The sequence below is a fragment of the Falco rusticolus genome, chromosome 8 (assembly GCF_015220075.1).
Source record: "Falco rusticolus isolate bFalRus1 chromosome 8, bFalRus1.pri, whole genome shotgun sequence".
Lineage (NCBI taxonomy): Eukaryota > Metazoa > Chordata > Aves > Falconiformes > Falconidae > Falco > Falco rusticolus.
This window is the reverse complement of record NC_051194.1, coordinates 63,489,147-63,503,756: the sequence shown is the minus strand read 5'-3', so window position 1 is coordinate 63,503,756 and position 14,610 is coordinate 63,489,147. Positions and strand designations below refer to the sequence as shown.

The following is a 14,610-nucleotide window of genomic DNA, read 5'->3' as shown; positions in this document are numbered from 1 at the left end:
GAGTGAACGTCTTTATTTTCCCCATTCCTTTATTCCGTAATATTTACCCGTCCATATTTGGAATTCTACTCTTTGTCCTTTTCCTTCTCTTTTTTAATTTCTTCTTACTTTTCCCTCAGTTTAGAGTCTGATTCACAGCCTCTCTTCTCCTTTCTCTGCCTGTGGCTTATGCTCTTTTATATCCACGGTAGCTGTGTTCTAGGTGATTAATGTTCATTTGATGGGCAGCTGTGCGAATACAGTGGTATGTAAAAGAAACTGTGAAATGTGGAAGATAGCATACATTTTAGAGTCAAATCAGTGCAGACCCAATCTGAATTTGCAATTTTTATTTATGTTAAAATATGCATCCAGTTGTTGTCCTGTTGATTTTCAAAGGTAATTGAACTCTTAACATCTTAAGAAATACCACTCATAATATATTTCACTTCCTGGTACTGGTGAAAAATCAGTGCCCTTGTGCAGTTGCTAGGAGAACCACCAAATGTTTACTGAAAGTTGAAACTTGAAAGGAAAAGGTTGCCGAGAAAGTACCTTACATAAGTTGCTTAAATATCAGGATTGGGGCTGTGTTAACGGCAGTGATTTATTGGCTTTTTTCCTAAAGGAGGAATGAAACATTTCTAAGTGGGCAATGACTTTTATATCCATTAGTTAGCATTTAAAAAATAACTTAGCGCATACAGCTACAGTATAGTAATGTAGGCTGGCTGCAGGGACCTTCTTGCATCTTACACCCAAGCACATGTTTGGTAACCCAAATAATTGGCTGGTTTTTTTTCTCTTTAATGATTGTTCACCAAAGGCAACAAGTAAAAGTTACTGAACTAAGACTGTGGTATTTTCAGGGACTTCAGTTCTGTGTTAGAAGACATTCAGGTACACTTGGAGAATACTTAATAAATCTGAAATAGTTGTATACCTCGTGCTTTTCTTGCTTGTGTGATTCAAATGAATATAGTTGTTTGCAGTGGTGTTTTGGTAATGATTATTACTGGAAGTCTTTGTTGTTCACTTTGCTGTTAGATTTTCGAAGAGAGAACGTGCTGCCTCACTCTACCTCCAGATCCAGACTTACTTTATTGCTCCAGTCTCCCCCTGTGAAATTCCTTATCAGCCCAGAGTTCTTTACAGTGCTGCATTCTAACCCTGTAAGTATAGTGTCTACAGCTGAAAGACTTTCATAAATGTGTGCTTATAAATATAGTTGTCTTGTGTACAAAGACAATGCTCAGCGTTTGATGCTAAGATATTGGTAGTATCTAGGGAGGCTGGATAAATTCAAACGCTCGTCATTCTTTGCAGTTGGGCTATTAGAGGCATCCTAGTTGGTATTATAGCTTCCATGGTTTTTACTTTTCACTCAATTCATCTTTATTATGTCACAACTCAGTTGCTTATCGAAGCAATAGCTTTCTTACTGTGCTTTGCAGAGGGTTAGAGACAATTCTAAGAATGAAAATGATGCTTATTTTTTAAGATCACTTTGCTGTATATGGATGATTTGTTTCCCCCGGGTGGCCTGGTTTATATCAGAACATGTTAGATCTCACCCTGAACACAAAAGCATCTTAATATATGTTTTCCTTTTCTGTTTTGCCTGTTCTTCAGTTCTTCTTATATCTTTTTTTTTTTCAATTTTTTTTTCCTTTGTGTAATGGGAAGTGTAGTGTAAACAGAAGTAACAGAATTAATAATTTATTGTCTGCAAGCACACTTGTTAATGATTCAGGGTGTTTTTTTTAATTCCTGGTCAGTGTTAGTTTGGGTTTGGTATAATACGTATGCTTGTCTGTACCTGAATAATTCTGCTTAGCTTGCATAGCTTTATCTTGAATATATGAAGTAGGACAGAGGTAGAAAAGACCTCTGGCCAAGGGCTGGAAGTGCAGGGGCACAGAGTGATATAGGTGACGGCGCAGTGCAGTAGGAGGGCCTATGTCTTCGCTTCGGTCTCTTGCTCATCCTGAGAGAAAGACCTGGTTTCTGCTTGGCTGGGTTTTTTATCAAGGGAACAGCATTAACTGTTTATTTTACCCCTTCTATTTAAAGTTTTTCCTGTTCCCTAGGGCTCTCGTTTTACTCTCTTAGTTTAATTTTATTACGTAAACTCCACGTGGACATGCAGTGATAGGGTATTTTTGAAAAATCAATAGCTGGAAACAATATTTATGTAGATTTCTACAAGCTTATGTATTCCTGCCCTGCAGAAAACTTAACAGCTTTATTGCTGTATTCAACTCATTATTCCAGATATCAGAACATATCTATGAAATTTCCACTTTTAAAGTAATTTTAATGCTATAGGATTCTTCAAAGTTCCAGGGACAAGTGTGGTAAATAGAATCTGTAATATATTTCACACTTTTGTGAAGTGAGTCAATTATGAAATTTTGTATATATCAAGCAAAATAAGAAACATCAAACATCCCAAAGCCCCAGGAAAAGTGCCATGGTTTTTCATATTGTTGTGGCTTAGTTGGAGATAATTTTTAAGGTTTTATAGATGATTAGGTAATTTATTTACAGTGGAAATGTTGTCTTTTGTACTAAGGAGAAATTTTGTCTTCTAAAAGTATTTCCTGCTATTTATTTTTCAGAGTGCCTACCGCATGTTTACAAATAACACGTGTTTGAAGCACATGATCACCAAAGTCCGGCGGGACACCCACCATTTTGAGCGCTACCAGCATAATCGTGACTTGGTGGGCTTCCTCAACATGTTTGCTAACAAACAGCTGGAGCTGCCAAGAGGTTGGGAAATGAAACACGACCATCAGGGCAAGGTAACTGTAATGCACACACGTCTCTGTTCAGTGCCTGATCTTGGATGTTGTGATGTCAGGACTTGGTTGCTCTTAACAAGAATCTAAGTACGCGTAGTTCTCCAGATGTAAAAGGTGTGCATCCTTGTCTCCTGCCTGTGGCAAAAGGAGACTGGAATTTCTTGTCTGTGCTGACAAAACATTATATGCAAAGGAGAAGGAGACTGAAAAGTGGGTATTAATCATTGCAAGGAAAATTGCTAGAAAATCTGTAACCTTTTTACAATAAGTTGTTTAGATTCCCTTGGATGTTTAAAACTTCTTTTGCAAAGACTTACCTACTGTGTAAATACAGGTATCTCAGTGAAGTCTTTGGAGTTTTGCCTGTGTACTCGTAAGATAATTTAGATGTAACATTACTTTATTTTCTACTGAATTTTATTTAATTATTGTTGAACCATTTGTATTAGTTTTTTTATTGTTTAACTGTCAAGCTTTTCCTTAGGACGTTTTTTTTTCCCTTCATCAGTCTCAAAGTCTTGAGTGGGATTCATTAGTGTGCATTATTTACACGGGGTTTTTTTAATAGCTAAACATATTTCTAGGTGAGTCCTCTACCCAAAATCTAAGTAGATCCAGTGTTCATCAGTTCCTGAGATAAAATGGATGCACTTAAGACTGGAATAGCTTTGGGGATGATCACTCTATTGGTTATATAGTGGTTAACAGGAAAGAAATTTTGTATAGGAAGTTTCATTAATGGGGATATTGAAGAGTTGTCAGTCTTAGTGTCTTTCAAAACAGGTAGTGCTTTTCAATTTCTAATAAAATATTTTAAAATCAAAGAACAGACATTTGTATGTATAATTAGGTCTATAACCATATTAAGCTTCTCAGTTCTTACCTTTATCTGTCTTGGTGCAGTTAGCTGTGCATGTCCATATAACTAATGATCTCGATGCTTGAAAAGATTACAGGCAGATTCACAACTGAAGGGTAGAAAAAGTGCTTGAGGGTGGTTTTCTTCTTGGGTTTATTAACTCTGGAAAGCACTGGTTTTTTTCATTAGCAGCACAGTTAGGCATGTGCAATTATACCAACATTGTTCTTTGCCTCCCTCACGCTTTTCTTTTTATAGTCATTCTTTTTCTGTTCAGTTCTTCAGAGGCTGGTTTTCTCCTGAAGAATAGAGCAGTTTTCAATTGACTCTAATAGATTCTCCATAGAGAGAATTAGACCTTTGGATTTCTGCTGTGGTATTTGGTAACAGTGGTGCTACCACAACATTAATCAACAAGGGGAAGCACTGAATAAACCCCCACTGGGATTTCTTCACTTTGAATTAGGCTCAGTATTGTTCATTTTCATTAAGTGAATTGCCTTTATCACAAGTAGCACTTGTGGCCGGTAGAAAAGCATATTCAGCACTCGAGAGAGATGATGGCCGGTACATGGGGAGAGCAGTGCTTGATGAGACCAAACTGAAACTGGTCCTGCCTTTATAAAAGCATAAAGCCAAAGAGAAGTAAGTAGAAATCAGCCATGCCACAATATGTAATTATACTTCCTTTCCCTGGCTACTCTTCCATGCTGAGATGAGGTTTTCCTTTATTTTTCTAAGTATATCATAGTGAGAGGCTTGATGCTCTTGCTCACAAAGGCACAGTGATTGTTCTGACCCTTATGGAGGGCTGAGTACTAGAGTTTTTACTCCCCAATGGCAGTGTGGTCCTGGTTGCTTGTCCTCTTTGCGGGCTGTCTTCCAAGGTCAGGTGGGGACTGCCTGCCTCGGAACTCTCTTCAAAGCTGCACAGCAAAGCCCAGTTGCCCACTCCTCTCTGTGTCCCCTACAGAAGATAAAATACGTTTGGCATGCAAAGGTCTGGCATAACTAGGATGTAGTTTCTGATTGGCATTACAGGTGGACCTTCATTGGTCACTGACCACAGGGAAGCAGAAGACCATTGGAGAAGGTGGTAGCAGGAGGCGTTGTATAGGCTAGACAGGTCCCTGAGCAGAACTCAGGCCAGTAACTTTGGAATTCTGCATTGCCACGTACATATGTATACACACATGTGTTGTACAGATCGGCGCCCTGGTGCATTTGTGCTGTACGTGTAAGCACGTGTGCATATTTTAAAGCCAGATGCAACTGTATACGCTTTTTAAATAGATCTCCACAAGATGTGCCAATACGTAATAAGTTCTTGTAGGTCACTTCTGGTTTTTCTTTCTACGGTGAAAGAATACATTGTAATTGATTATTAACATCTTCAATGGGAAGAAAAGCTATTTTAGCAGGTTTCATAGACTTTAATTGGAAAGATAACGTGGGCAACTATCCATGTTTAATGGGCTAAATGTAGTTTTGGCACTACCCATCTTAAGTCAGTCTCTTCAAGCATCACAGATTTATGGATTACAGCTAGACAGGAGTTATGAGAGGAATTTTTTTGAAAGCAGACTGTGAGCCACGCTTTTGCCAATATCCAGATTAGTCCAAAGCCTTGAAGCTCCAATGATTATCTTCACCTTCAAAGTAGTAATTTATGCCTTATTTTAAAGTAGTCTGCTACTAGCTGGCATATAAACATTCATATTTAGTAAGACATGATTGTCTTAACTTAATGTTTAAACTGAGTTGTTTATTTAAATGTGATGCTAAGGAACACTGCATGCAATATTAGATTGCTGCATTAACTCAAGAACTGTGTAGTGTCACTCTAGGTAGTACTTTCTCCTACATTGGATCAATACTTTTTTTTAAAGTGATTTTACATTTGACTTAATGAAAACAACTTTTGTTTTAATGAAAGCACTTCACACCTTATAAATGCATATAGACCAGACTAGATAAAATAGTAGATAGAGGGACATTAAAAACAACTAAAACCAAACCTATACCAACCACTTGCTGGTAAATGAAATAAACCTATCAATTAGGATCGGCGTTTTCAGAAAGACTGGATATGTTCCAGTGACCTCTTGCAGTCATTTTGCAGGCCCCAAACCGAAATTGCAAAATGGTTTGCATTCTGCTTTCCCACTGGTTTCACATTCTCTAATCTCTGTGCTTGCACTGCAGGTGATGTTGTTATTTGTCAGGATGAACAAGTCCTGCATCAGGCTCAAATGCTGCACCTAAAATTGCATTTACTGAATACACTTTATAGTTTTTGAACCATGGAGCAGTCGTTCTGCATGCATATCTGTAACTATGTCAGATGATCAAAACAGAGTTCTTACTTTTCAGGTAATGTGATTCCTTGCCTGTAGGCACAGGTTGCAGGATAGGCAATTGCTGTTTGGGCTGCAGGAGGCTTCCTGCCCTCTTCTGGAGTGTTCCTAAGGTTTTGCAGTTCTGGTGTCCCTCCGTAGGCTTCTCCTTCCTTGGGAAATGGAAGTATGGACATTTTCTCCAACGACAATTGGCATTTAGTTGCTGTATAGCATGACAAGCTGGTTTGTCTACCTACCTTCATCATAGCAGATGGAAGAATTTCATTTTCTCTAGTCTGGCTATACCAAGCAATTTGAAACAGTGATTTCAAGAACACTGCAAGCTGGTGTCACTGCCAAAAGAGCCAGTTCTGCTCTCCTCTCAGCCTTGGTGGGCTGATGGAGATTAGAGGAACCAGCAGGGAGAGGGACAGAAAGAGTCAATTTAGGCAGGACCAGCCGCCCAGCAAGGTTCACTGCATGGCTGCACAAACACTGGTGCCAGCACAGGGCAGGAAAGGCGCACAAGGGATGGAACAAGTGGTCAGGATGGGGGAAGATGAGAATGTTTCTCTTGCTGACACTGCAGGACTGAATTGTTGATGAAACTGTGGTTGAAGGACCTCACCAAACCCAGAAATGGCTCCTGCAGTCCCCGACCACCACCCAGCTGGTCCAGATTCTTTGATTCCTCAAACCAGATGTCACTTTCCTGTAACTCTCCAGCTCAAAACCCTGTTGTTGGTTTGGGGTTTTTTTGCCACTTCCACATGTTTCCAGCATTGTGACTGAAAAAAGCAAAGCATGTTGAAATAGAACAGCGCTGGTTTCCAAGTGCAGCCCTAATGCTGCAAAAAGTTTAAATTTCAGCGCTTGGAAAAAGTTCAAGTTTCAGAGCTTAGAAATCTTTCAGGTTCAGATTGGATGGAATTGTAGGAGGTTTTCGCTTTCCAGGATACACGCTTCTGTGACCTTGCTTTGAGCAATTGGCTGGCTGGCCAATATATAGTAGCTCTCACCAGTTGCCTTGTTTAAATGGTTTTGTTGCCATCATCTTTATGTCCCTAACTGACCTGTTTGTTTGTTTGTTTTTCTTTAAGAGGTTAGCAAACTTAGAATAGTTCCATCAGGAGGATGGCAAAAATGCCTGTTGGCCTGTAATCGTGGTTCATCACAGGATGCAGTCACACTTGGTGTATATACACCCAGTTGTGTTCATAAATACATGGTAAATATTTCACAGAAGGGAATGGTTTTGCCACTTCATGTCATCTTTTTAGATGCTTAGAAGGAAATGGAAGGGAGAATACATACCAGGATTACTTTCATTAAACATTTAAGTCTTCTCTTCTTGATGATCTTATGTAATAAAGCTTCCTGCTTCTGATGCTTGTCGGATGAGAATTTCAAAGGACTTTATAGACATGAATGAAGTAACACATTAAAGAATTCATCCTTTAGGTGAGATGGAAAACTGTTATCCCTCTTTTGCTGAGGAGAAATGCAAGCCACAGTAATGTGAGGAAGATTTTCGAAGGCCTCACATCAACGAATAAAACCTAGTTCCTGAATAGACATTAACCTTGGACATACTAAAAAAAAAAAAAAAGTCCCGGCTATAAATTCTTTCTCCTTTCTCCTTCTCTAGGCTTTCTTTGTTGACCACAATTCCCGCACTACCACGTTCATTGATCCCCGGCTTCCCTTGCAGAGTAGCAGGCCCACTAGTGCGTTAGTCCATCGGCAGCACTTGACTAGACAACGCAGCCACAGTGCTGGTGAGGTAAGTTGGAGCTGCCCCTCCTCTTAAAAAATCCGGGTTTTTAGGATCATCCTCCTTCACATTGTTCTGTTCACAGTTCCATGTTCCAAAGAGCGTGATTCTCCTGTAAGTGTATGGTACTCATCCACAAAGATATATTATTTGTTAGCCATTGTTGCTTTTGAAATGTGTGATTTCAGAGGAAGAATATCAGTTTCTCTTACATCCCATTCGCAGTAACCCCGTTTAACCACAGGAGAGCAAACTGGTGCTGACTACCAGTGTCTGTCCTGTCTTTTGCTGTCAAAATACGGCGTCTGCTGAGTATGGTGATATAGCTCTGCACGTCGGGGGAGGGGGGGGAAGTGCCTATCGTTAGATACAGCTAGATGTGCAACTTTCTGAGTAACTATAAAAAAATCTTATCACATAGAGTCTTCTCAGACTGTTATATGCATTTCACGTCTGCTTTCTAAACATTAATACATGGAAACCACTATTTTGTTGATATTTCGCTGCGGACCATTTTCACCAACAGTCTCCATATAACTTCTTTTTACTCGTGAGCAAGTGTACATACAAGGGCTTAGACTTCTGCCGTGTTTCATTAGCCTCCATACTGTTGGCTCTAAGTTGTCCTTTCGGGAGAGGGCTATTCCATGCCAGGAGTTAAAGATAATGCAGTTCAGAGTGGCAAGAGAAATGCTCTGATTCATCCTTTTTATAGCTCAGTCTTGTGGCAGATGAAGTTCTGCCAGAGGTCTGTCTCGGAGCAGGCACGGCTCTTCTCTGCCACTTCTCTAACAGGGTTTCTGCTGAGCTGCGGTGTGTGAGTGCGTACCACTGCCTGCGTGTCGTGTCACATCCTGCGTGTCCTGTGTGAACATGGTTTAGTCACCCACAATACTTTCCACCCCCCATCCTCAATGTAAGATGTATTTTACAAGTGGTTTTAAATAGCATTTTCTGTCAATTTGGTGATGTGATCTAGGCAGTGATGTCTTACAGCAGGTAAGGAATAGAAGTGTCTTCATATAGCTACTTAGATCTTCAATAGGGTAAAGCAAGTATTTCTGTTGTGATTTTGTGATTGATTTATAACAGAGCAAAAAGAATATTTTTTTTGTTAACGTCACCAAACAGTCACTGAAATTACCTTTTCTTAAGCAGTGTTTAGAAGCTCTGCATTTAAAACAGAGAGATTCATGTCAGTCTTGCTGGTGAAGTTGTCAAAAGCTGCAAAATAAGCGTAGTTTATCCTACGGGAAGTCATCGTGTATATTACATACACACAGTGCTGACTGCCTGTCAGAACTTCTCATTCCATCTAGATATGTGAAGTTCCTTAAAGTACATGTAATTTTAGAATTATTTCCTTGGTATTGTTACAGTTGTAACTTGAATTCAACAGAAGTATAATTCCAGATAGGAATCTCTCAAACATCACAATTCAATACAGTATTCTTATTCTGGGATTAATGATGTAAGGATTTTCATTTATGTGCATATGTACGAATCTGAACACCACTTTTTCTTCTGTGCTTACAACTCGAGTATTGCATATTTGCAGCTGTTTTTCCTATTTTTAAACCATTGCATCAAGGAAGTATATGTTATTGCAAAAAACCGAATACTTAATGAAAAAAATTCTCAGAATACTTTCTTTGGATTTGCCTAGCCACGAACTTTGATGTTTTGAAGCCACTGACCCGTTTTTTACAGGGAGATACTCTAAAGAAAACATCAACCAGTGTCAGGAATGCCTTTTTAGCTAAAGCTGAAGAGCAGCATGAAGCTGGAGCTAATAATAATGGCATTCCTTTTCCAGCACAGTGCCTACAGGAAATAATCTTTCATTTTTCTGAGAGAGTGTTATCAGAGAGAGCACAAAGATCACGGGAGATACCTCAGGACTTTTGCTGCTTCATGATTTCAGAGACTGGATTGAAAAACAACCTTTATAATGATTTGATCTTTTGCAGTAGATGTTTTAGAGGTCTTTGAGGCTTGGAAGTGTAGCTCAAATGCTAACCATTAAATGTAGGTAGAGGAACTGAGAAGTAAACATAAAGGTCCAGCAGGATGAAAAAGAGGTTGAACAAAATGTTTTGTGTAGATGAAATACAAAATACTGACCTTGTAGAATTGACTGAAGCCTCAGCATACAGGAAACTGGAGAAGCTGCCCTGACATCACAAATGCTGCCAGGAAAAACTTTACATTGTGGTTTTACCCTAAAAAATGTTCATATGCAACATGTTTTAATACCAAAAGATGAACACAAAAAAATCAGAACAGTTTTACTGAATGATGGTAGGAAATCTTTTTTTACCATTCTTGGACTCGTTTGCCTTGCCTGAATGTGACCTTGCTTTTTTAGCCTCCTGCTCCAGCCACAAATTTGTTTCCAGTTCAAATTTAGGGAAACTCCATTCATTTACAGAGGTGATAGAGGTGCTAATGAAGGAGCAGAATTTGATTTTCAGAATCTTTGATATGGATAAAGATGTCTGGAGTACAAAAGACCTTTTGAAGGAGTCCCAGTTTGCATTTTTTTGTCCCTTTTCAGAATGGGACTATTATATTAAAATAGCAATAAACTTTGATCAGGTTTGATTCTTCGTATTAATAGGCATAGTAGACTAAATAATGCTTTACTAATAACTGTCATACAACACAGCTGATTCCTGCCGCAGTGGTTACTGGGGATAGCGATCAAGCAAAGCATTTATGTACGTGCTTTTTTTTTTTTTAGGCCACGCGAGTTCTCACTTTTATGTACCCGAGTACATGGGCTGACGCAGAGACACTCATTGTGGTTACTTGCACGTTTTCAGGTCGGAGAGGACTCCCGTCATTCAGGACCACCGGTTTTGCCGAGACCATCTAGCACATTCAATACCGTCAGCAGAGCGCAGTACCAGGATGTGGTTCCAGTGGGTACGTCAGCTCTGGGCCTCTGCAGAGCGGTGCTGCCTGCCGCCGCGGCCGCTGGGCGCTGCTGGGTTCTTCCTTTGTTGGGGCGGGGTGGAAGTCACCGATGGTCATGATTGCTGCGTTTCCCCCTTGGTCAGTTGCAACCTGCAGGACTGATACCGAAGTGTCTGTGCGGCACCAAAGAACCGGTGTAGCGCTTCCGCCTCCCTGGCTCGCTCACTGTCCGCAGCGACAGGAGGAGGTGAAGCCAGCGAGCTAAGCTGTGTCCTCACTGGTCGGACTCCATGTATTCCCAGTGATTTTTGTGCAACGTCTAAGCATCTATTTTGGCAGGGTTCCAGAAAGTGTTAATCAGCTTGGAATTAGTCATTAGCTTAACTTCTGTTCTCAGTTACATACACACAAAGTTAGTGGCTTCTGTGCCACTGAGAACAGAATTTAGCTTATTGAATCTAACAGCTGTCACATTGTGCTAGATCAAGATAAATTAATCCGATTGACTATAACTGGCTCTTTGTACTGTGGCATGTTTACTTGAAAATCTCTGCTAATTTAAACCCTTCCCTTGCCATGGACATGGTGTGAATACACTGCACGCTCAGCAATTAGTGAGGATTTGATATGGGTGTTTCCAATGGCTGTTTAATGTTTGAGAATGGATTTCAGTGCAGGGAAAACCAAGGTCCTTGCAGTTTTGTTCTAGTGATGAATATTCTAGTTTGACCTTGGCTGAGTGTGACTGATAAAATATAATAGAAATTGCTAGCAGAATTAGAGCTGTTTACAGTGGGAAGGACATGTCAGAATGCGATTTGGTTCATAATGAAGAAGTGTTTTCCCTAAATGACAGTAGAATCAGTAGCCTTACCTGAAAAAGTATTAACACGATACTGCTAAACTTAAAACAGTGAAGATGAAGTCTGCTGTCATTATTGTTCAGAAGTCAGAAGGAATGCAGTCCTGTCTTTCAGTGTTTCCTTGTTTCAGCATGATGTTTTTGTTGACATTTTCAGCTTACAATGACAAGATTGTTGCATTTTTGCGGCAGCCCAATATCTTTGAAATTTTACAAGAGCGTCAACCAGATCTTACCAGGAACCATTCACTCAGGTAATAAAATTAGTGAAGTTTGTTATTCCCTTTTCAATATAAAATGCTAATCAGAATTAGTTTCTTTTGTTAATTTTAGTAGTGGAACGTAGCGGATTTTCGACTTCTGGCCTGTTCAAACATATTCATAGAGCTGTGGGAAATAGTTCTCTACTGTATTTCTGCGTAACTCCCTGAAATAAGCTTTAGGAGAGCAGAGGTAATGTGTTATTAGCAAATAAAGGTACCTAAACAACTGGCAGAGGAGATTTGCTGATGTCTTCAGAATGTGCCAAGACAGCTGGATGGCAGGGCAGATGTGCCCATTCATTTGGGCATATGTACAGCTGGGAGCACGAGGCAGAATGGCATTTGCTTTTGTCCTTATCTTCTCAGTGCACATTTACAGAAAGGCTAATGGCCTTGGAGGTAATCTTACATCAATCAGAATTTTTAGTGTTTCTCCAAAATTTACAAAATGGGTATCTGCTGGTTTTTGCATAGTCTAACTAGATCTGCTGAAGGATGTCTTCGGTTGTTGTATGGTTGTTGTAACTCCCTTGTATGCTTAGGCTAGGAATCATAAAAAGTGAAATTCAGAAAGTGGCAAGATCCCTCTTAGAGTGTATTCTGCACAAAGACACTTTAGATCAGGCACTTGAGTGTAAAAGATGCAATAAATAACAACTTGGGTATTCGTTGGCTCAAATGACTCTATCTGTTCCTCCTTGGACACTAAACTTAAAAAATGCTGGCTTGATGGTTGCGGACTGGCCTGTGCAGACAGCTGCCAGTGCAGTGCTTCGTGTTCCAGACGCCTATCCACACTGGTTGGCATAGCAGCCAGCACTGTTTTTCATTTTTTTCCTGTTCTCATACTGTTACTTATTGATCCCTTTTCCTCCATGTCCTGCAAGTTTCTGAAATTCAGCAAGCTACCCTGTTTTGCAGTTTCCCAAAGCAATGTGTTCTAACAAGTTTTGTGACGAGGCTTCTATGTTAAAATATGTTTTCCCTCCAAATAAGTCCTGGCTGACAAACCTGAAATTACGTACTTGCAGAATACGTGTTCTCTAGAAAATACAGAGGAAAAAGGAGGAAAATAAAAACCTACTGTTCTCAGCTTGTCACAACAGTTCCTATGTTGCACCCGTATCACTACAAGCAAGTTTGTCCCACCAGACTTGGTTTGAAATGTGAGCAAATGAATCTGTTGGGAAATAGTATAACAGTTTCTGTTTATTAGTAGTTTTATTATTTCTTTCTCCTTTCCCCAGGTGCTTGGCTTCCTCTACTCTGATAGCAATCAGTGTGTCATTTTCTTCTTGTTAGTTGTGGGTTTCTGATAGAGTTCAGACTGTGCAAAAGACGCCGGTATTATCAGATTCAGCTTCTTGTAGAACCTTGCTTCCTGATTAGAGAACCATGATTTGCCACAAGCTGAGCCCTTCTCAAGAAAAGATGGGTTTCAGAATAACAGTGGAAGATCAAAGGATAAAAGATACTGGTTTCTGTAACTCCTCATTTACTTGAGGCTGTATGTCCTGTGTGCTTGCTTCATAAGTAGGCTGAATATGTATGTCTCACTTACCTGCTTTAGTAGAAAGATTGAGGGCTGTAATGGACATTGTCAGATTGGTCAGAGAAGCCATTCTGTTAAGCCGAAGGGTTCCATTCTAGTCTTAGTCTTTGGGGTTAGTATACCTAAGATAAAGTATCTTCCATTATTCCTCTCCTATATTCTTCTAGAGCTGATGCTTCAGTAACGTTTCTTGTATTTTTTGGAAAGATCCTAGTTTCATTTGTCTAAGTTAGTCTTTTAAGACCCTGATTTAGCAAGTTATTGGAATCCGTGTCTATTTGACACATTGCGAGACCAGGCAACTTCACTGACATTGCTGTAACACTTGATGAATTGAGACCGAAGTGAAATCCCACACTGTGATTTCTTTGTGTCTTTTTTGTGTGTGTGTGTGTGTGTAGTGATTAATGCAACTGTCTGTAATCTATTTCTGTAAGGACCTCAGTACAATCCAAGTAGAATGCTGATGCTGTTGGTTTTTTTATTATTATCATAATCATTATTGCTACATAGGTGAGGAGGAAAACCAGTATTTGGCCAGTGGAAGAGAACAGAGATCACTTGAACAGATCTCTTATATTTTCTGTCTAAAATAATTTATCATTCCTAAAAAGAATGAAGAGACATGATAAAAAGTTGAGAGCTTATTAAAATGTACAATGAAGGTATACTACAGGTAGGAAAATGGTGTTCAGAGGCTTTATGGTGGAGCGAGAACACTGTACTTACCGTACTGTTATTAAGCACGTAGCCAGGATCAAATCTCATTGCAAGCCACCACAGATAAACCTGAGGCTGTTAAATGATGTCAAAGACTTCAGGCAAAGGCACCTATTATGCATCAAACATAAGTTATATCTTAACAGAAGGTAAAAGGTATGTATTTGAAAAAATATCGCTGAAATCACAGCTTTCACTGGTAAGCCCAAGAAGTCATGGACTGCATTCATTTGGAGGGCTGCATACGTTAGTTAACCCAGAAAACCTCCTGCTGGTTCCTGGTGTTGCTGCCAACAAAATGCTAAGATATCTTTTGTAATTCACCATTCATTTTCTCAAACCTTGCCTATTGGGCAGTGGTGTAAATCAGGGCAGGCTCTGGAGTGTCCAGACATCCCTGCCCTGGGACTGCGGGGCCGCGTGCGCTGGCCTGGGCTCCGCGCTGGGTTGGTGGGACCACGGGGCTCCCAGGCTGAGCTGGAGTCTTCGCTGGCCACAGCCTCAGCGTTGGGAAAACAGGTGCTTGACCTTCAGTA

General features: G+C 40.0%; 1 protein-coding gene across 2 annotated transcripts in view; it reads left to right on the top strand.

The window, feature by feature from the left end:
* Positions 1-14,610, top strand: part of HECW2 (HECT, C2 and WW domain containing E3 ubiquitin protein ligase 2) — a 113,334-nt gene that overhangs the window by 66,109 nt on the left and 32,615 nt on the right. For both annotated transcript variants that reach the window (XM_037398544.1, XM_037398545.1), the window contains 5 exons: positions 1,027-1,151; positions 2,601-2,786; positions 7,633-7,767; positions 10,584-10,686; positions 11,697-11,793. In XM_037398544.1, the coding sequence (XP_037254441.1) occupies positions 1,027-1,151; positions 2,601-2,786; positions 7,633-7,767; positions 10,584-10,686; positions 11,697-11,793 (646 nt within the window). The remainder of the gene's footprint in view (positions 1-1,026; positions 1,152-2,600; positions 2,787-7,632; positions 7,768-10,583; positions 10,687-11,696; positions 11,794-14,610) is intronic.